The 20,786-nt window shown below is 39.1% G+C and overlaps 1 protein-coding gene across 1 annotated transcript in view; it reads left to right on the forward strand.

Annotated features, from left to right (window-relative positions):
* LOC126262386 (GPI ethanolamine phosphate transferase 3) overlaps positions 1–20,786 on the forward strand; it is a 75,059-nt gene that overhangs the window by 17,738 nt on the left and 36,535 nt on the right. The window contains exon 3 of the mRNA XM_049958985.1: positions 12,131–13,906. Coding sequence (XP_049814942.1) covers positions 12,131–13,906 — 1,776 coding nt within the window. The remainder of the gene's footprint in view (positions 1–12,130; positions 13,907–20,786) is intronic.

Here is a 20,786-nt window from a genome sequence, read left to right on the forward strand (position 1 = left end):
CTTTCTCTTCTTTGCTTGGAACTAGTTTTCCATCTGAGCTCTTGATATATGCCTCTACATCCTTACATTTGTCCTCTATCCATTCCTGCTTAGTTATTTTGCACTTCCTGTCAATTTCATTTTTGAGATATTTATATTCCTTTTTGCCTACTCCATTTACTGCATTTTTATATTTTCTCCTTTCATCAATTAAGTTCAATATCTCCGCTGTTACCCAAGGATTTCCACTAGCGCTCATCTTTTTACCTACTTGATCCTCTGCTGCCTTTACTATTTCATCTCTCAAAGCTATCCATTCTTCTTCTACTGTATTTCTTTCCCCCAGTCTTGTCAATCGTTCTGTAATGCTCTTTCTGAAACTTTCTACAACTCTCTATAACCTCTGGTTCTTTAAGTTTATCCAGATCCCATCTCCTTAAATTCCCACATTTTCACAGTTTCTTCAGTTTTAATCTACAGTTCATAACATATAGATTGTAGTCAGAGTCCACATCTGCCGCTGGAAATGTCTTACAATTTAAAACGCGCTTCCTAAATCTCTGTCTTACCATTATATAATCTATCTGAAACCTTCCCGTGTCTCCAGGCCTCTTCCACGTATACAACCTCCTTTCATGATTTTTAAACTAAGTGTTAGCTATGATTAAGCTATGCTCTGTGACAAGAGCTATTAAAAATCCTTGGGTAACAGAAGATATATTGAATTTAATTGATGAGATGAGAAAATATAAAAATACAGTAAATGAAGCAGGCATAAAGGAATACAAACCTCTCAAAAATGGGGTCGACAGGAAGTGCAAAGTGGCAAATCAGAGATGGCTAGAGGACAAATGTAAGGATGTAGAGGCATATATCACTAGGGGTAAATAGCTACTGCCTAAAGGAAAATTAAAGATACATTTTGAGCAAAGAGAACCACTTCTATGAATATCAAGAGTTCAGATGGAAACCCAGTCCTAGACAAAGAAGGGAAAGCAGAAAGGTGGAAGGAGTATATAGAGGGTCTATACAAGGGCAATGTACTTGAGGACAATATTATGGAAATAGAAGAGGATTTAGATGAAGATGAAATGGGAGACATGATACTGTGTGAAGAATTTGACAGAGCGCTGAAAGACCTAAGTCAAAACAAGGCCCCAGGAGTAGACAACATTCCATTAGAACTACTGATAGCCTTCGGAGAGCCAGCCCTGACAAGACTGTACCATCTGGTGAGCAAGATGCATGGGACAGGTGAAATACCCTCAGACTTCAAGAAGAATATAATAATTCCAATCCCAGAGAAAGCAGGTGTTGATGTGAAAATTACCAAACTATCAGTTTAATAAGTCACAGGTGCAATACACTAACACGAATTCTTTACAGATGAATGGAAAAACTGGCGGAAGCCGACCTCGGGAAAGGTCAGTTTGGATTCCACAGAAATGTTGGAACACGTGAGGCAATATTGACCCTACAACTTACCTTAGAAGTTAGATTAAGAAAAGGCAAACCTACATTTCTAGCCTTTGTAGACATAGAGGAAGCTTTTGACAGTGTTGACTGGAATATTCTCTTTCAAATTCTAAAGGTGGCAGGGGTAAAATACATAGAGTGAAAGGCTATTTACAATTTGTACAGAAACCAGATGGCAGTTAGAAGAGTCGAGGGACATGAAAGGGAAGCAGTGGTTGGGAATGGAGTGAGACAGGGTTGTAGCCTATCCCTGATGTTATTCAGTCTGTATATTGAGCAAGCAGTAAAGGAAACGAAAGAAAAATTCAGAGTTGGAATTAAAATCCATGTAGGAGAAATAAAAACTTGGAGGTTCGCCGATTACGTAATTCTGTCAGAGACAGCAAAGGACCTGGAAGAGCAGTTGAACGGAATGGAAAATGTCTTGAAAGAAGGATATAAGATGAACATCAACAAAAGGAAAATGAAGATAATGGATAGTAGTCAAATTAAATCGGGGGATGCTGAGGGAATTAGAGTAGGAAATGAGACACTTAAAGTAGTAAATGAGTTTTGCTGTTTGGGGAGCAAAATAACTGATGATGGTCAATGTAGAGAGGATATAAAATGTAGACTGGCTATGAGAAGGAAAGCGTTTCTGAAGAAGAGAAATTTGTTAACATTGACTGTAGATATAAGTGCCAGGAAGTCATTTCTAAAAGTATTTGTATGGAAGTGAAATGAGGATGATAAATAGTTTAGACAAGAAGAGAATGGGGTGCTACAGAAGAATGCTGAAGATTAGATGGGTAGATCACATAACTAATGAGGAGGCATTGAATAGAATTGGGGAGAAGAGAAACTTGTAGCACAACTTGACTAGAAGAAGGGATCGGTCGGTAGGACAAGTTCTGAGGCATCAAGGGACCACCAATTTAATATTGGAGGGCAGCGTGGAGGGTGAAAATCGTAGAGGGAGACTAAGAGATGAATACACTAAGTGGATTCAGAAGGATGTAGGTTGCAGTAGGTACTGGGAGATGAAGCAGCTTGCACAGGATAGAGTAGCATGGAGAGCTGCATCAAACCAGTCTCTGGACTGAAGACTGCAACAGCAACAGTAGCTTGAATATCAATAGTGGAAGGTCATAATTTTTAGAGGCAACAGTACTTTGAAATATCAGGATTTTTTGTAAAGTAAAGATGCTTCGGTAATACAATGACACATGAATCAGAAAAACATAATTTACTCTGTGGATAACAAGAATTTAGAAAACATGGTTCGTGATGTAATTTTGTTATTTACTAGTTCTCAGTTAAGATGTAAATTAGCTCAGAATTTTAGTTATAAATTATGCTTTTCTCAATAAGTAACTGAGTTATTTTGTAATCCATAGAAGGCTAGGAGCACGAAACTGAACTTGTAAGTTGTACATGTATATTGAAGAATTCAAAGGTGATGACAATTGTTGATCATTGTAACTCATTCTTGTTTGCTGTAGATGTCCTAGGTTTGTTACTTTCTTGATTATGTTGCATTCTTTAACGATTCTAATATTTTTACTTTTTTGAAATGAAAATATGATGCATGATCTTTTACTTTTCTTCATTTATTCATAAAAAATTGGTGCTTGACCACAGTAACTCTATTACAGCTGCGTTACAGCAGTTCAGTAACAATTACTGCCCCACTATGCCAAACGCCAGTCATGTACACTTGTGAGCTGCTTGGAATCCTGTAAACAGTGTTGTCAAAGAATCACCCCTATGGTCCAAATCAATCTCTCTCCACAAGATTTTAATGATTATTTTGTTAAATCTGTCTAGGAATAAAGCAATATCATTAATAAACCTGATACAGATCCATCAGAACCCTTAGAAAATAATTATCATGGAATTCCCTACAGTAATCATCTCACTTTCTCCAATGTTACACCTAGTATTATATTACAAATAGTATGGAACTTCAAGTCATCAGATAGTGTTGATATTTATGAAATGTCTTGCAATGTGCTGAAGAAAATCACAGACTCCACTGTTTGTACATTAACTCAATGCATAAATAAATGTGTATCAGAGGGATATTTTCCAGAGGAGCTGAAATTATCTGGGGTGATTCCTGTGTATAAAAAGGGTGGCAATGACAACCTTAACACTTTCTGTGACCTTTGTCAAGTATTTGTCTGTGTAGGTCATGACACTCCTGCAGAAACCCCATTTCTGTGGCATCAGGGATAACAGCCAAAAAATATTAACATCTTATCTCCAAAACCAAAGACAAGTTATCTGCATTGGCATAGAAAAGTCTACCAAGAAACAAACAAAAGTGGGAGTTCCACAGGGATTTATTTGGCAATGACCAATGACCTACCCTCCTTTATAAGCTCCAATATGCAGATGATTACAACATTGGTGTAAATAATGTAAAAGATTCTGTTGACAGTGTTCTCACCCAAGCCTCATGTTAGATTGGTGCAAATGGATTCCTCCTGAATGAGAACAAAACACAAAAATGGAAAAACACCATTTTAATGACCCCAGATGTATAAAGTTATCTGGGTATACTTAGATGAAAAATTGCCCTGGGAGCAAACATAAAATACATTAGTGTTAAATTATCTAGAGGAATTTACTTGTTAAAAAATCTTATTTTGCATTTTTTCAAAGTATTATGTCGTGGAATTATTCTCTGGGGAAACTCAAGCCATGTTCAAAGTTTTATTTCTGCAGAAGAAAGCAATGAGAGCCATTACATGTTCTCAGATAAAGCTCATTGTAAGCCCTTGTTCTCTGAATATAAAATAATGACTGTTATAAATCTATATACATGTACACCAAGTGTTAATCTGCATGAAAGGGAATCCGCATGAATTAAACTGTAGAAGTAGTATTCACAGATCACAACACAAGAAAAAGTAAGTCCATATATAAGTCATACCATAGACTATCAAAGGCAATCAGTAGCTATTGGCTAATGGGACGTAAACTGGTTAATAAGCTTCCACAGATGGCACAAGACCTTCAACGGAGTGCATTTAGGAAAACATTAAATAAATGGCTTGTTGCCACCCCCTTTTATGAATTAATTTTTTTGACTGTGACATGGAATTGTAAGCTAACAACTAACATGCTCTTCTGTTCTATTTACTAATGTAGTGATTGCACTGTATAAAAAATTTATCTATTGTTGTAGTGGTCTAATGACAATTAAATTATCTTATGTTGTATTTTTACCATTATTACAATTTTATGTTTTTTTGTAAATTGCAGTGCAAAAAAATTAATACAAATAATTTCATGTGTGATATCAAGGTCAATGGAGAACACAAATTTAACTTCAATTAATTGTTTTATGTCTTGTAAAGTTTTTCCATGCTAACTTCTGTAATATTTTACAACCAACATTAAAAAAGTAAACTTTCATTAACAATAAATTGATATTCTAATGGCCCACAATAGTGGTGACTTTAATGATAAAGGTTTATTAAAAAAAAAAAACACTGTTGTAATACGAACTGAGTGAGATGGCACTGTTGTTAGCACTCTGGACTCGCATTCTGGAGGATGAAGGTTCAAACCCGCATCCAGCCATCCTGATTTAGGTTTTCCGTGATTTTCCTAAATTGCTTCAGGCAAATGCCTGTGATGGTTCCTGTGAAAGGTCATGGCCGAATTCTTTTCCCATCATTCCTTAATCGGATGGGACCAATGACCTCATTGTTTGTCCCCCTCTCTGAAATCAACCAACCATCCAAGTTAAGAATACTGATTACATTGTAAACAAATGATTGTGTTGTTTAATACAATTGTACCAAGTTACTTTTGTTTGTAGTCTGGTTGTTACATAACCAAATTATCATGTAATGTGATTTTAGTAGTCAAATGTATTATATAGCTCAATAGGTGAATCTGGTCTGTTACTTACACAGGATAACTTTAGTCCAAAAGAAAGTTCCAAAGTTAAAACTAAAATAGGATTAATGTGCTCTAGGAGAGATACCAGAAAAAATGGAAGTGCTCCACTTTGCTACATTTAAAGTCCTTGAGCCAGTCACATGTACGAGAGCCTATTTAGATAGGCACAACGAAAAGTCACATTAAGCTTTTCGCCAAAGCCTTCATCAGACAGCAAAACACACTGACTGCTATCTCTGGCTGCTCAGGCCAGAGTGAAATTGAAACACATCAGATGGGAGCAACAGGCCATAGTGGAGCAGGGAAGGGTGAGAGATAGTAGGATACAGATGGGAAAAGGAAGCAGTGCTGCTTGGCAGAGTGTGTAGGGATAGAGGTGACAGACAAGGCTAGTGGAGCGAGTAGATATGGCAGAGAGGGCTACCTGGCGCAGTGTCAGGAGCCAGCTCCCAATTATGCACAAGGTAAGCCCTGTCTGCCACCTTTAGTCTCTGCACACTCTGTCAGGCAGCACAGTTCACTATTCCCCCACCTGTGCCCTTCTATCCCTCCTCCTTCCCTGCTCCACTATGAATTGTTGTTATCGTTCAAAGCATTTCAGTTTCTCTGGCCTGAGCAGCCAGGTGTATGAGGTGTGCTTGCTTTTGTGAATGCATTTGTGTTTTTCTTTTCTGATGAAAGCTTTGGCTGAAAGCTTAATGTGTAATAATCTTTTTGTTGTGCCTATATGCAACTTAGTGTGTCAATTTTACGGTGCATAGCACTCTATCCATTCTGTAATTGTTGATATTCCAGCCTGGACTTTCTACTGTTTGATTCAGCAGAAATTCAGCTACCTTGAGAAAAGTCACTGAGTATCCTCTCGCACAACTCAACCACTGCTGTTATCTGCATGCGTTTTCAGCTATAGCTAATAAGTTTCTCCTGTATTTGAATTTAAGTAGTCAGGTAATTTGTAGGATTTGCTGATATCATCAGTTTTCAATTTTGTGAATTTATAACGATGTCCAGTTTGTTACTTCGAAAATCCTTGCAACAGAGTACAAAACCCCATGTGGGATGCTATTCAAGGAAGGGAAATCTACATAGAAATTATTTTTCTTTCTTGTATTCTGTCAGATAACATTGAGAAACTATACAAATTGCTATTGACTAACTATAAAATTGAAGTGTGTGAAATAGTTACCTTTACATGGAGATGCTGAGTCGCGATAGGCACAACAAAATGATTCACACAGTTATAGCTTTCGGCCATTAAGGCCTTTGTCAGCAACAGACGCATGCGCACACACGTCTGCAGTCTCAGACAACTGAAACCACACTGCAAACAGCAGCACCAGTGCGTGGTGGGAGTTGCGACTGAGGGGGCAAGGAGGCGGCTGGGGTGGGGAGGGGGAGGGATAGTATGGTGGGGGTGGCGGCCAGTGAGGTGATGCAGTTTAGATGGAGGGGAGGGGGCGGGGCTAAGTAGTGGAAAGGAGAGAAATAGAAAGAAATTAAATGACTGGGTGTGGTAGTGAAATGATGACTGTGTAGTGTGCTGGAATGGGAACGAGGGGAGGTGGGGAGGGGGGGGGGGCTGAATGGCTGAGGACAGTGTCTAACAAAGGTTGAGGCCAAGAGGGTTACGGGAACATAGTATGTATTGCAGGAAAAGTTCCCCCCTGTGCAATTCAGAAATGCTGGTGTTGGTGGGAAGGATTCATATGGCACAGGCTGTGAAGCAGTCATTGAGATTAGGGATATCATGTTTGGCAGTGTGTTCAGCAACAGGGTGGTCCACTGGTTTTATGGCCACAGTTTGTCAGGGGCCATTCATGCTGACAGGCAGGACTACCTGTGAAACCAGTCATGTGATTTACAAGCTAAGCTACAACCACTGTGCTGCATTCTATGTAGGCATGACAACCAACAAGCTGTCTGTCCGCATGAATGGCCACCGACAAACTGTGACCAAAAAACAAGTGGACAACCCTGTTGCTGAACACACTGCCAAACAAGATATCCCTCATCTCAATGACTGCTTCACAGCCTGTTCGATATGCTCCTTCCCTTTCGATATGGCTCCTTCCCACCAACACCAGCTTTTCTGAATTGCACAGGTGGGAACTTTCCCTGCAATACATCCTATGTTCCCGTAATCCTTCTGGCCTCAACCTTCATTAGTCACCGTCCTCACCCATTCAGCCACCTACCTGTTCCCATTCCAGCACTACACAGCTGTCATTTCATGGCCACAACCAGTCTTTTAATTTCTTTTTATTTCTCTCCTTTACGCTGTTTAGCCCCCCCTCCTCACCTGTCCACCATCTAAAGTGCAGCACATCACTGTCCGCCACCCCCACCATACTATCCCTCCCCCTCCCCACCCCAGCCTCCTCCTTACCTCCACTCCATCGCCACTCCCATCATGCACTAGTGCTGCTGCTCACAGTGTGGTGTCAGTTGTCTGAGACTGCAGGTGTGTGTGTGTGTGTGTGTGTGTGTGTGTGTGTGTGTGTGTTTTGCTGACAGAAGCCTTAATGGTCGAAAGCTACAATTGTATGAATCTTTTTCTTTTTGTTGTGCCTATCGCGACTCAGCATCTCCGCTGTATGGTGAGTAGCAAATTTATTTATTATTTATGAGAAATTTTATTGAAAGGAGGGTGTTATTGTTCACTAGTTTCTTTGTGTGGATGAGACCGAAGCAAAATGGCAATCAGAACAGTGGGGGGAGGAGGGGGGGGGGAGGAATCATCTGATAGAAAGATTATGTCCAGTGTTTTCATGAAGGAAGAGGGAATTATTCATATTATATAAAATATAGGAAAGGCAACCATTCACCTGTAGCAGATGATGTAGATTGCAAACACGACACTCGTAACAGAAGACAGCATTCACTAGCTTTCGGGCTCTGGGTGTTTTTCTAACAAGACTACATACACACTACCTTACAGACAACCAAAACACACATTCCCAGAGCCACAGTGAGACTGATTGTAGGAAGCTGCATTGTAGAGTTGGAGATGAGGAGGGGGTGGGAAGGTCTTTACTGTACAAAAAGACAAAAGGAGTTCAGAGAGTACAGTATATCTGTGTGTGTGTGTGTGTGTGTGTGTGTGTGTGTGTGCGCGCGTGCGTGCGTGTGTTTTTCATTAACTTAAAAGGGGGCCTGTATTCGAAAAGTAATGCATTTGGGACATCAGAGATATTGTCAGTGGAATATGTTTAGTGTTCCTAGAGGTCCCTGATGAATACAATAGGAAATATGTTGGTACATGGCTTCAAGCAGATAATTGTACTAACTTGTGATTTTTCAGGTGTGGACCTCTGCAATGATTTGTTGTGGATTCTTTTGTATGTTCTCAAACTAGTTAAGCTTATTCGCCGCTTTTTATTTCTTGTCAAATGCAGGTGATGTCTTTTAATTGTTACTTTTTCCATCTTAATAAGCAGAAAACATTGTGTGCAAGATTTTCTTTCAAGCGGCATTCATCATGTTAATCAACATTGGACACACTGACTCCTGGTTTAGCTATTCATATGTACCTTTCCTGAAGAAACTACAACAGTTGAGTGGTTATTTTACTTGGTCACAATCTGATGCTCCACTGGCTTGTGTCTAGATAAATAAAAATGTATCTTATGATCATTTGGTTAATCAGTAACTGACTTTATTAAGATGGTGGGGTCCAGTGCTCAGGATGTCTGAGATATCAGTATTATTACTCATTGTACTGTGTGTTAAGAAAGTGTTCAATATTTCGAGTGGTGGTAGTATCCACAAAGAACAAAAAATCTCTAGTGAACAAGAGTTCTAAAATGCGTATCTTAAGAGCTGTAAGCATTTGTTCAATAGAAGAAATGTGTTCCACATTAGTGAATATAAATAAGTGCTTGTAGATCTAAGGTATGTATTTTAGACTAAAGTTTACTCGACATTTTTTCTTGTTTTGAAACGTCTCAAAATATGAAGACACTTTTTTTGATGCCCTGCATAATTGTTAAATGTTACCATTAAAACATTACTTTAAGGGAGGATGTAACAGAAAATGTTAACATGTATTTCAAAAATCATTACAGCCATATTTATTAATATACAAATCTAAAATTTTGCATGTGTAAAGCAAAAGAGCTGTGTTTTAATGGAAAAATATAATAAAGTATGCAGGATTAATATTTTGCCAGAAATTTGAATTTTTAACTTTTTTAGTGCCTTTTTATAATAAAAAGCCATAACTCAAATTCTAATCATGCAATTAATCTGAAAATATTACTGTAGTGTCCTGATAAGGTTATAAGACCACTGAACTGCAGTTATCAATTTATGGTACAAATTGTATCATCAATAGAGTTTTTAATTTTGCACATCCAAAATTAACTTTTTTTTCTACGTACAATCATCTAAAAATCAAAATGTAATTGCAGGATCTCATATTTTTTAGTTCCAGGGAAACAGCAACACGTTGTGAATAGTTCCTGAAATTTCATAACATTAGAGCATATACTTTTTGAGAAAAGGCATCTAATAATGTAAAAAATGTAAGAGAGAAAGTGAGGTTCAAAGATTTTCTTCTTATACTTCATGTAACAAGCTTACCTCAATTTTAATATCTTCCATACTGATACTCATGATCCTCCAGGTTTCTCTTCTCTCTTCAAATATGTCTGGCCTGTATTTGCAGGTAAGACACTGATCTATTAGCTTTCTTGACCCTGCTCTCGTCGATGGTATAAAATGCTTTTTGTTGTAAACAGATCAGTATTTATACCATCTTTCTTCAGCACTTCAATTCTGCCATTATTTCCATTATTTTAACATAAAACTTTATCATAGACATCTATTTTTAGTACTTCAAGCCCACAGAATGTCCTTTTTGAGCATCTAATCCAAATTAAATTATTGAGAGGCTTTCATTTACATTTTGTGTCTTTCCATGAGGACACTTCCTCACTAAATCAGTGTTTGCAAGAAACCTAAATGTGGGATTAATTTGCATTCATAACAGGCTCTGGTAATTGGTGTTTATGTGAATACATCTCATTTCTGTAGTTGAACTTACACCAATGTCTTTTGGACACAGATTGTGCATTGGTGTCTGTTCAGTGGATAGTTTGCGGAAAAAAAATTGCCTATACAGCATGCCTCATTGCCTGTAAATTATGTGTTTTTTACTGATAGCTCTCCCATAAAATAACTGAAGAGAATAAATTTCTTTCAGAGTAAGCCTGCCTTTTGCTCCTAGTGGTTTTCCACCCTCAAGTACTTCACCTTTCTTCTCTTTCAGCAAGCGACGAGGCCTACCACCAAGCCTCTTTTGGATATGGCCAACACATTCCAACTTCTCTATTGTTGTAGTGTACAGATTTTTATCTGTTATAGCTCTGAACGAAGAGGAGTCTCCATCACCAAGGATTTAGTAATACTAACACCATATTGGTTCTCAGATCTGGAGAACATCCTCACAACTGCAGCAGCCTCCATGCCCCCACTTCAGCCACTATAATTTTTAGAGCATGCTGCTGCATGCTTTTCTTGCCACAGTTTCTCACTGTCTTCATTGTTGGACATTTTCCTTGTTGCATGCTGGTGGCAGTATTTAGACATAATTTCTACATCTAAAACTTTACCTGAGTCAATACCAATAACAGATGTAACTCCATACAGAGATATGTGACCCTTTTTCATCCAGGTCCCATCTACAGACACACACAGGTTAGTAACATTTGTAGAACATTCACTGTCATGAATATCTATTCCAGGAGCTTCCTTTTTATCCCCCCCCCCCCCCCCCCCAATTCCTCCATGGCTTTCTTCATAGAAACTTTTGCAGTATCGCACACAGCATCAGTCATTTCTTTATTTATTTTTTTCAAACCATGCACAAGGTGGAGGCATGTTCAGAAAACCACACAATAAATTACCTTCATCCTTACCCTGTCCAAGGCATCTCAGAGCATATGATAACCTAAAATTGCTTTCATGGGTACCAGTGTCAGTTTTTTTGGAGGAGGAAAATGAAAATTCATCGCCACAGGAATTACAAATCAATTTAAAACTACAAGCTATTCCCACTCTTCTTTCTTCAACAACAATCATGCATTCCATATTGTTACAGCTAACACACGAACATGAAATCTTTATAGCCTGCTAGAGAAGCTCTAAATAAAAAAGTCTAAATCCAGTGGAATCCATATCATCATCATTCACGCACCCGTACAATTCTCCTGTCCCAAGTTTTGATACTGAAGCTGAGAGCTTATGTTCTTCATTTCAAGCTCCTTCCTCTTTTTTGTTGGTAAACTGATTTCCATGAAACCTATGTTTCCTAAACACAGTTTTCCCATCACCCATTATGCATAAATCTTGACTTGCACGTAAAGGTTTGCGAATTCAGCCTTCCTCCGACTAATATGTGTTAGTATTGTTAAAACGTAAATAAAACACATGCAAGAAAGTTTTCAGCCAAAGATATAGATGTCAGCCAGAAATATCGAAAGAAAATAGCCTTCACACTGAAACAAGTTCTGCTGAAGCAAGCTGTTTCCCAAATGTCGGAAAAGGTGGGAGTGGCTGCCAGTGCAGAGTTAATCAGTTCATCAATTTAAAGGCATTTCTAAAGCTGCTATCACTATAAAATTCACACACAACATAGATTCAACTGTGTCGATCAAGAAAATAATATTTTTGAAAAATTGATTTTTTGGACCAAAATCCATTTCATCCCCCCTTAATAATGTGTTTATCTCAGTGCTTCAACAAAAAATGTAAAATATTAATTCAGTGTTTTAATTTTCAGGTGACCATGGTGGAGACAGTGATGCAGAAGTTACAGCAGCTTTATTTGTGTACTCGTCAGTTCCGCTTGTACCTTCTAGTATGGTGCCTTATTCTAGTGTAGTCAGTCAAGTGGATCTAGTACCAACATTATCTACAATACTGGATGTGGATATCCCATTTCCCAACCTAGGCACTGTGATATTGGATGCACTGCCTTCTCTTTCTACGAACAGCAGGAGTTTTCCTGAATGGAAAACACTTCTGTGGTATTTATGGAAAAATGTGGAACAAGCTTCACACTACATCCAGCAGTATTCTAATGAAAGCAATCAGTTGCCAAAAGAAAAACTTGATATATTAGATGAAAAGTATATTTACCTTGTACAGAAAGTGAAAAGTGTTGATTGTGAAGAGAGTTTTAAAAACTTTGCCCAACTTGCAAAGGATTATTTAATATTTCTAAAAGAAATGTGTAAAGAAGTCTGGGTTCATTTTGATCCCTTGTCCATGTCTCGAGGCCTAATTGTTACTTTTTTAACACTGTTCTTTTCGTACCTGCTTGTTGATGGTTTACCTGGTAATTTGTTAATAGATGTAATTAGTGATGCATTTCTTATTGTAATGTGTTTTGCTTTAGGTTTGGCCACTGTTGGAGTTTTATTTTCGGAATCTTTTAATGCAATAGAAAATTTAGAGCAGGACATTTACTTTTTTATGGGATGTATATCACTATTTTTCATGTGTGTCATTATAATTCAGAATTGGGCATCTATAACAAAACACTGGTATAACCAGCAAAAGTTAAATGATATTCCAAGTATATTTGCTAGATTTCTTCTAATATGTGGTTTATTTTCTGTGTTTTCCAACAGTTTTGTAGTGGAGGAAGCCACTGTTGTATCATATTTTGTTACAAGTTTGATTTGGATAATATTGTATGAATTTAAATCCCCGAGGCAAAGTCAGACTTTGACAGTGAAATCATCATTTTCTAAATTGCATTTGTCACCATCTAGATTAAAAATTCTAAGTTTGGCAGCAATATTGACCATCATGATTCGGCTGTCCCATTATTATTGGAGATGTAGGGAAGAACAGGTTAACTGTGGGCCTTTCATTACTCATAAATCTCCTGCACCTGCAACAGTGGGAAATAAATACAGAAATGCTGAGTGCCTTTTCACTGTTGGTTGTCTTGCTGCATTTGCCACAGTAGCAAGACTGTGGCTTCGAAGTTGTGGGAACTTAGCTGCGTATTCAACAACAGTTACACTTTTTAAGTATTGCCCTAATTTAATAGTAGTTTCTACTGGTGGCTTTTGGGTGCTCCAGAGCTTGCCCAGAGACACAAAAAATAATGTTTTTTTTCCCTGGCATCTTCAAGTTTTGCCATGGTTTATCTTTACACTTATCATTGCAGCAGTTTTTAGTTTGTGTGTTGAACCACTGTGTGTATATCTTGTTCCAAAGAAGAAAGAGAAAATTATATCTTTTTATGGACAGGAGAATGTGATTCCTAATTTATTCAAACATGTGAGAAGTATGATCCGTGAACATAAAATGAATGGCAGTGTAAACAGTGACCAGATAAACAGTACTGAAAACTTCCCAGTTGTTTGTGGACTAGCAACTGTATATAGTGCAGCATTTGTTGTACTCACAGTATTTGTTTCTCTTCTTGCTGCACTTTTGCATGGGGATGTGCTGGCACCATCATTAGTGTTGATGGTGTCAACAGCAGCTGGAATTTTGGCTATGCTGTCGGTGGGACAGTTTGAAAAATCTCAAACAGCTGGTAAGTCAGCATCTGCTTTTGAAATTTTGTATGTTGTATTTTAATTGTATTAATAGTATTTTAATTACAGCATCATATTTCTTTTGAGACTATTGTGTTGATGATTCATTCTCGTTATTTTTCCCAATATAAAATATTTTATGTTATAGTTACTACAGCTAATGCTCAGGTACAGAAAAAATATACTTTTTATCTGTCTGCCAGTTGCTGTTTTTGTTATGTCTAATTGAATGGTTTTAGGTAGTGTTGCCCATCTTCAGGCCATTTCTCATAGTTACAGAGTAACCAGTTCTAACAGAACTATCAGGTTTTCCACTTTTGTTAAACATAGGGGGAAAAAAAAATCCTCACTTTCGAAGTAACCTCATGCTTGTTGTCCATGTTTTCAGAAAATACGTGTTCAGATGAATGTTGCTATTTACTAAACATGTAAGTAAATTTATCACTAACTTGAAGGTTTGTTTGATCAGCATGGAGTTGTATTAAAGATTGTACTGTTGGCAGAGGTATGCCCTTCCTTTTTAACTAACAAGGGAACCATCAGAACTGTTAATAATGGATTGTAATGAGTCTTAGGTATGTTATACGGAGACCTACCCTTAGTACCTGGCTAATGGCTTTCCATGCAAGGCATCTACTTTCTGAGAAACTCAATGTTAGTTTTATGCAGTCATGCTTTGCCCAAGTGAGTGTAGCACAGTGGCTAACGTTCACAGCTACCATGCAGGCAGTACTTGTTCAGTTCCTACCCACATACTCCTTTTTTTAAAATATCATCATACAGGAAATGATTAAATAGTATCTTTGATGCAAAATTATTCAATAATAGTCATTTTTGCCATTGTAATTTCATTTATAAATCAATCAATACAGCACACTTTCTTAAAATGTGTCTTCTGTTTGTTACAGAATAGATTACAAAATTGCCTTACTGTCTATTGCTTGTGTCGCTTGCTGTGCAAGAGCAGAATTCAGTATGGTATTTGTCACAGAAGCAACCAAAACATATCTTTTTTCTGCACGGGGATGGTTTTTGCTCCTTGTTCCTCAAGGGATCTTTTGTAAGTCTGTTACTGCTGGCAGCCAGTTTGATCAGTATCACTTACACAATTGAGATAAAAATTAGGGATGAGTAACTTTCATCAGCATCAGCAAGCCTTGCGCAGGTACCAATACTCCATCCGTCGTTGTGAAATCTTTGGAGCTGATAGATTTTGTTGCCTTCCTCTGATCCTATGTGATTTTAAAATTTTTTAAAAATTTTCTTTTATTTTTCATTTCTGTTATTTTTAAATTGCTCGATCCAAGCTGAGCTGGTCAGAAAATTGAAATTATCTGATGAAAGTGGAAAAGGGGCATTCATTGCCCATTTTTGCAAAGTCTGTGTTGTTACCTGATCACAGAAAAAAAGACAATATTTTCACAAGCTGTTCTCTTTTACAGCATGTATGAAGTGCATTTATTGTTAATGTGGTTTACCTGCCCCATGTTCTTCCTAGCTTTGGTGAGTCATTCGGATGTTTCATGGTCACTAGTTTTCCACATATCAAAATGGTTTCCTCCTCATTCTACATCCTGTTTTCCATTGATAGAGAGCTGCTTTATGTTTCAGTTGAGAGACTCCATGTTACTGCAAACTCTTCAAACTCCAATTGAAATGGAATTAGTGGAAATTGTGCTTGGAGGTGTATTTGTAAGAAGATTCAAATTGTGAAGCAATCAATTGGTGTATCTGATGGTGTTAGTGAGTTAGTCTTTCGATTGTCCATCACAAACTTCTACTTCCAATGGCTCTTCATTTGGCTGTCCTTCTGTAGAATCATTTGCTCCTTCCATTTCACATTACTCTTTTGACAAACACAGCACTGACGAGTGTCGTGAACAACTGATGCTGGCAACAAAGGAGAGGGGACAACAAGAGGTGAGGTCATGTCCAGGAAATACAGGAAGCAAATGTTGTTTAAATATTTACAATTTTAACTACGAACCACAAATGGAGTAGACAGTTAAGGAAAGTGTGCTGTAATGATTGATTTATTAATGAAATTACTTCAGCTAAAATAACTCTTTTTGTATAATTCTGCATGATGTGTGCCATTTTATGATATTCTGTATGATGAACTTGAGGTGATGGGGAGGCATAATAATTCCGAGGCAGGAATTGAACATGTACTGCCAGCGAGGTAAGATTGAACCTTAGCCACTGTGCTACACATGATTGGGTGAAACATGACTAATGGTTTGAGTATAGGAAATATGCACAAAACTTCAACATTGATTTCCTCAGGAAGCAGGGGCCGGGCATGAAAAGCTGCTAGCTAAGTACTCAGAGCGTCCCTCTACCGCATTCCTGAGATTAATTAAAATCCATGATTAACAAGTCTGATAGTCCCCTTGTAAGAAATGACTTGCTTAACTGTTTACAGGAGGACCTTCAATTGAAGGTACGGACCGAACAATCGGGTAGTTGTGCTCTGTGGAAGTCTTTTGCTTTTCCATTCCTTCCAGCAGATTATCAAGTATCTAGCATATTCAGTTGGCATTAACTATCATTGATATATATTCAGTATGTGCTGTGTGTTCTTTTGTGTTGCCTAGTTCTCCTCCATTGATTGTAAACAAAGTTTTACATTTATGATCACATAGTCCCATCAGACACTAGCTGAAAATATTTGCATATGACACGAGTTTACTTAACTGATCTCTGGATGGTGCATAGTTTCAAATCATTTGCCCATGTAGTGAAAATCACTTCGTCCACGGTATTTTGACATGCTTACTGTAATCAAGAAACTCATTTCAGATGTCTAAAACAAACAGAACCATTTCCACTCAGTCTGTTAAATTGGAACAAACATTTTTTTTTCAGACTACAGAGCAGCTTCGTCCCTAGGTCATTGACATGTGTATAGTTAGTATGGTGAATGCATCTCCATGATAAGTATACGTGAAAAGTGATATCCTATGTAAGATTAAACATGTTGTGTTCAGTCATAGGGGGGGGGGGGGACACAACTATTAAAGTGTTTCCTGTCAAATTTTATTCATAAACAGAAGTCTACAATCCTTTTGCAATCTAATCTTACTCTTTACGGCATTACCTGTTACCTGGCTGCAGTTAGTGGCAACTGATCTGGGGTGGAAGCATTTCCCATATGGCAAGCAAACTCTTCCCATAAGTCATACAGTGTAGGCTTTCATGGTCATTGTCTACTTCAGTTAAAACTTGTGAGCTGACATGCTGTGGTCAACATACAAGGGCGGATCAAATATAAATGGGATTTTATTTTTTATTTAAATTCGTTTATTGAAAAACTCAAGGCAATTGTAATTTATTTTTCCACATAGTTTTCTGCTTTGGAAATGCATTTGTCCAAGCATATGGGCAGCTTTTTGATGCCGTCATCATAAAAAGAACTGGGTCGTGTCACCAGCCAGTTGCGCACAAAGTCTTCCACACTCTTGTCATCTTCAAATTGTCACCCTCCTAGAGCTTCTTTAAGCAGTCTGAATAAATGGAAATCACACGGTGGTAAGTCCAGGCTGTAAGGATGATAAAGTGTAGTCCAGTGCATTTTCTGTAGCTTGTAGCAGTTAGAGCTGCAGTACAGGGTCGTGCATTGTCACGGAGAAGGATGACCCGTCGAATCGATTGGTCTCGTCTTTTGCGGCGATATGCAACTCTCACCTTGTTCAACAGTTAGCAGTAGTAAGCAGCATTGATTGTGCATCACTCACACAAAAAGTCAATCAGCAAAATGCCTTGCTGATTGAATAAAACTGTTGAAAGAATCTTGCCAGCTGACAGTTGAATCCTGGCTTTCACTGGTGCTGCCTCCCCTTTCCTCCGTCACTCCTTACTGGCTTGTTTGGATTCTGGAGTGTAGTGGTTAACCCATGTTTCGTTGCAGGTGACGATCAGACTCAAAAATGCGTCCTCTTCGTCTGCAAACCTTGCTGTAAGCCTCTGATAGTCCTCCAGATGTCTCAACTTCAGATTTTTGGTCAAAAGTTTAGGGACCGATCTGAAACACACTTTACGGAACTGTAGGTTGTTTGTGATGATTCTGACTTTTTGTGTAATTTCTGATACTCTCGCTCGTCGATGGTCGTCAATAATGTCTCTAACCGCACAAATGATTGTCTCTGTAATGCTGGTCCGAGGACGGCGATCGTGTTGCTGATTTTCCACATGTTCTTGTCCTTCCTTGAACTTTTTATGCCAGGTAAACATGTGTCCTTGATAATGTTTTATCACCGAACTGTGCAGTCAATCTTTGGCAAATTTTTGCCGCTGTAACTCCTTCACATGCAAGAAATTTGACGATTATGCATTGCGCAATGGAGGGGTGCATCTGTTGCTCAGATATCATGAGCGTTACTGACAAAACGCAGGATATATCTAACAGCACTCTCTCCTCACTTATAAAGGTCCCACCTAAGCCTAGCAGAAGTGCAGGGCCAGCCCTACAAACTGTTGATGTTCAGGAACAAAAATACCATTCATATTTGATCCCCCCTCGTATAAAGCTATTCCCTGATGTTTCATCTCTGACTTTGGGAGACCTCTTTGGAGGTAAGACAACAACTACAACCAGGGCTCAATGCCCATCCCCCTCCACCCCCCCCCCCCTCCCCTCCCGATAGATCAGCATAGAGGATGTCACCATCCATCAAGTGATGCAGATTGTGTGGTTAACACTGTCTGCCCCCATTGATCTTGATTCAAAGTAGTAAACTGCCATTCTGTTGAAGCAAAGTCAACATCCATACTTTATTTGATTTAATGCATTCTTCTTTTCTATTCAAATTAGTATGTTTGTTGTGACAAACTATAGCATATATAAACATGTGAGCACAATAATGCGTTATCTTCAACAAAACTCTCATCTCAGTGAATTTTATTTTTTGGTTAAGTAGTTGTTACCAGTTCTTTTTGTGGTTTCAATGTATACTTACCCTCAGCTACATGAAATTTTGTATGTGCCAGAAGTCACTAGTTGGTGCCGTACAATTTCTGTCATTCCGAAGCATTCCTTTATCTTCTTGATTGGTCTGGAGATCCTTTCCACCTACTTCGACAACACACTCCCAATGCAATCTGTAATTTTATTAATATGCAGAAAGAAAACTGTCCCAGTTGACAGCCATTGTTCCTCTTTAGTCCAGGTTTTCTCCATCTTAGATGGAGTACTCGATCCACCTCATTACTGGATTAACCATTTCTCTTAAAAAATCAACAGTATAAGGAAAAGAATATATTGCTACTCAAGATAAAGATGACATGTTGAGCTGCAGATAGGCACAACAAAAAGACTGTTACACATTTAGCTTTTGGCCAAAGCCTTCTTCAGAAATGAAACACACACACATTCATTCACACAAGCAAGCACATCTCATGCACATGTGACTGCCAACATTAGCAAGGTAAGGGATAGCAGTATATGAGTGGGGGGTGGGGGGGAGGAGAGTGCTGTCGGGTGTAGTGAGCAGGAGGAAAGCATGACAAGACTGCCAGGTGCAGCTTCGGGAGGCTATGGAAGGGGAGGAGGAGGGGGGGGGGGCAAGGCAGAGGAGCAGGGAAGGGGAATGATGGACAGGTGCATTGGTGGAGGGCAGAACACAATGAGGGTGAGGGGACATGAATAGGGATTAGGAGATAGGTTTGTTGGGGGGGGGGGGGTTGGGGTGGAAGCTGTGATCTGTGGCAGATAGGGTTACTGTAGGTTGAGGCTGGGATAACTTCAGGATTGGAGAACATGTTGTAAGGATAACTCCCACTTCCAAACTTCAGAAAAGCTGGTGGTGGAGGGGGGAACCCAGATGGCTGGGGTTGTGTGAAGCAGCCAATGATTTTCAGCTGTATGTTATGCAACAGCGTGGTCCACTTTGCTCTTGAACACAGTTTAGTGGCAGAATTTCATCCTGGTGTACAGCTTGTTGGTAGTCGTGCCAATCTAAAAAGCTGAGCAATGATTACAGCAGAGCTGGTACATGACCTGGCTGCTTTCACAGGTAGCCCCAGTCTCTGGCGGGGTAGGATCAGCCTATGACAGACCTGGAATAGGAAGTGCTGGGTGGGTGGTTTGGGCAGCTTTGACCTGGATCTTACATAGTGATATGATCCATGTGGTAAGGGGTTGTGGTTGGGAGTGGGACTGGGATGGACTGAGATATTGTGGAGGTTGGGTGGGTGACAGAACATTACTTTAAGAGAAGTGGATAGATTCTTGTGTACAATGTCCTTCATTTCAGGGTATGATGATACATAATCAAAGCCCTGGCAAAGGATGTGGTTCAGTTGTTCCAGTCTGGAGTGGTATTGAGTGATGAAGGGGACGCTCCTTTGTACATGTTTCTTAGGGATGGTGGGAGGATTGGGTGTGTTTGGGGAAATGGCACAGGATATCTGTTTGCGAACTAAGTCTGGGGGAGAGTGCCTGTCTGTGGAGTCCTTAGTGAGGTCTGCAGCATATTGGGCACACTGCAGATACACCATCTCCAGGTGGCCAGGCTGTATGGGAGGGACTTTTTTTGGTGTGGAAGGGATGGCAGCTGTTGAAACGCAGATACTGTTGGTGATTGGTGGGTTTAATGTGGATAGAGATATGGATTGAGCCATCAGAGAGGACTAGCTCAACACCCAGGAAGGTGGCATGCTGGGTATAGGAGGGGACCAGGTGAAGCAGATGGGAGAGAAGGTGTTGAGGTTGTGAAGGAATGAGGATTGGGAGTGTAGGCCCTGAGTGCAGATCATGAACATATCATTAATGAAGTTGAACTGGACTAAGGGTTTGGCATATTAGGAGGATAGAAAGGTTGCTCTAGATGGCCCGTAAACAGGTTGAAATAGGTAGGTGCTATGTGGGTGCCGAAGCAT

The sequence above is a fragment of the Schistocerca nitens genome, chromosome 6 (assembly GCF_023898315.1).
Source record: "Schistocerca nitens isolate TAMUIC-IGC-003100 chromosome 6, iqSchNite1.1, whole genome shotgun sequence".
In the NCBI taxonomy this organism is placed as follows: Eukaryota; Metazoa; Arthropoda; class Insecta; order Orthoptera; family Acrididae; genus Schistocerca; species Schistocerca nitens.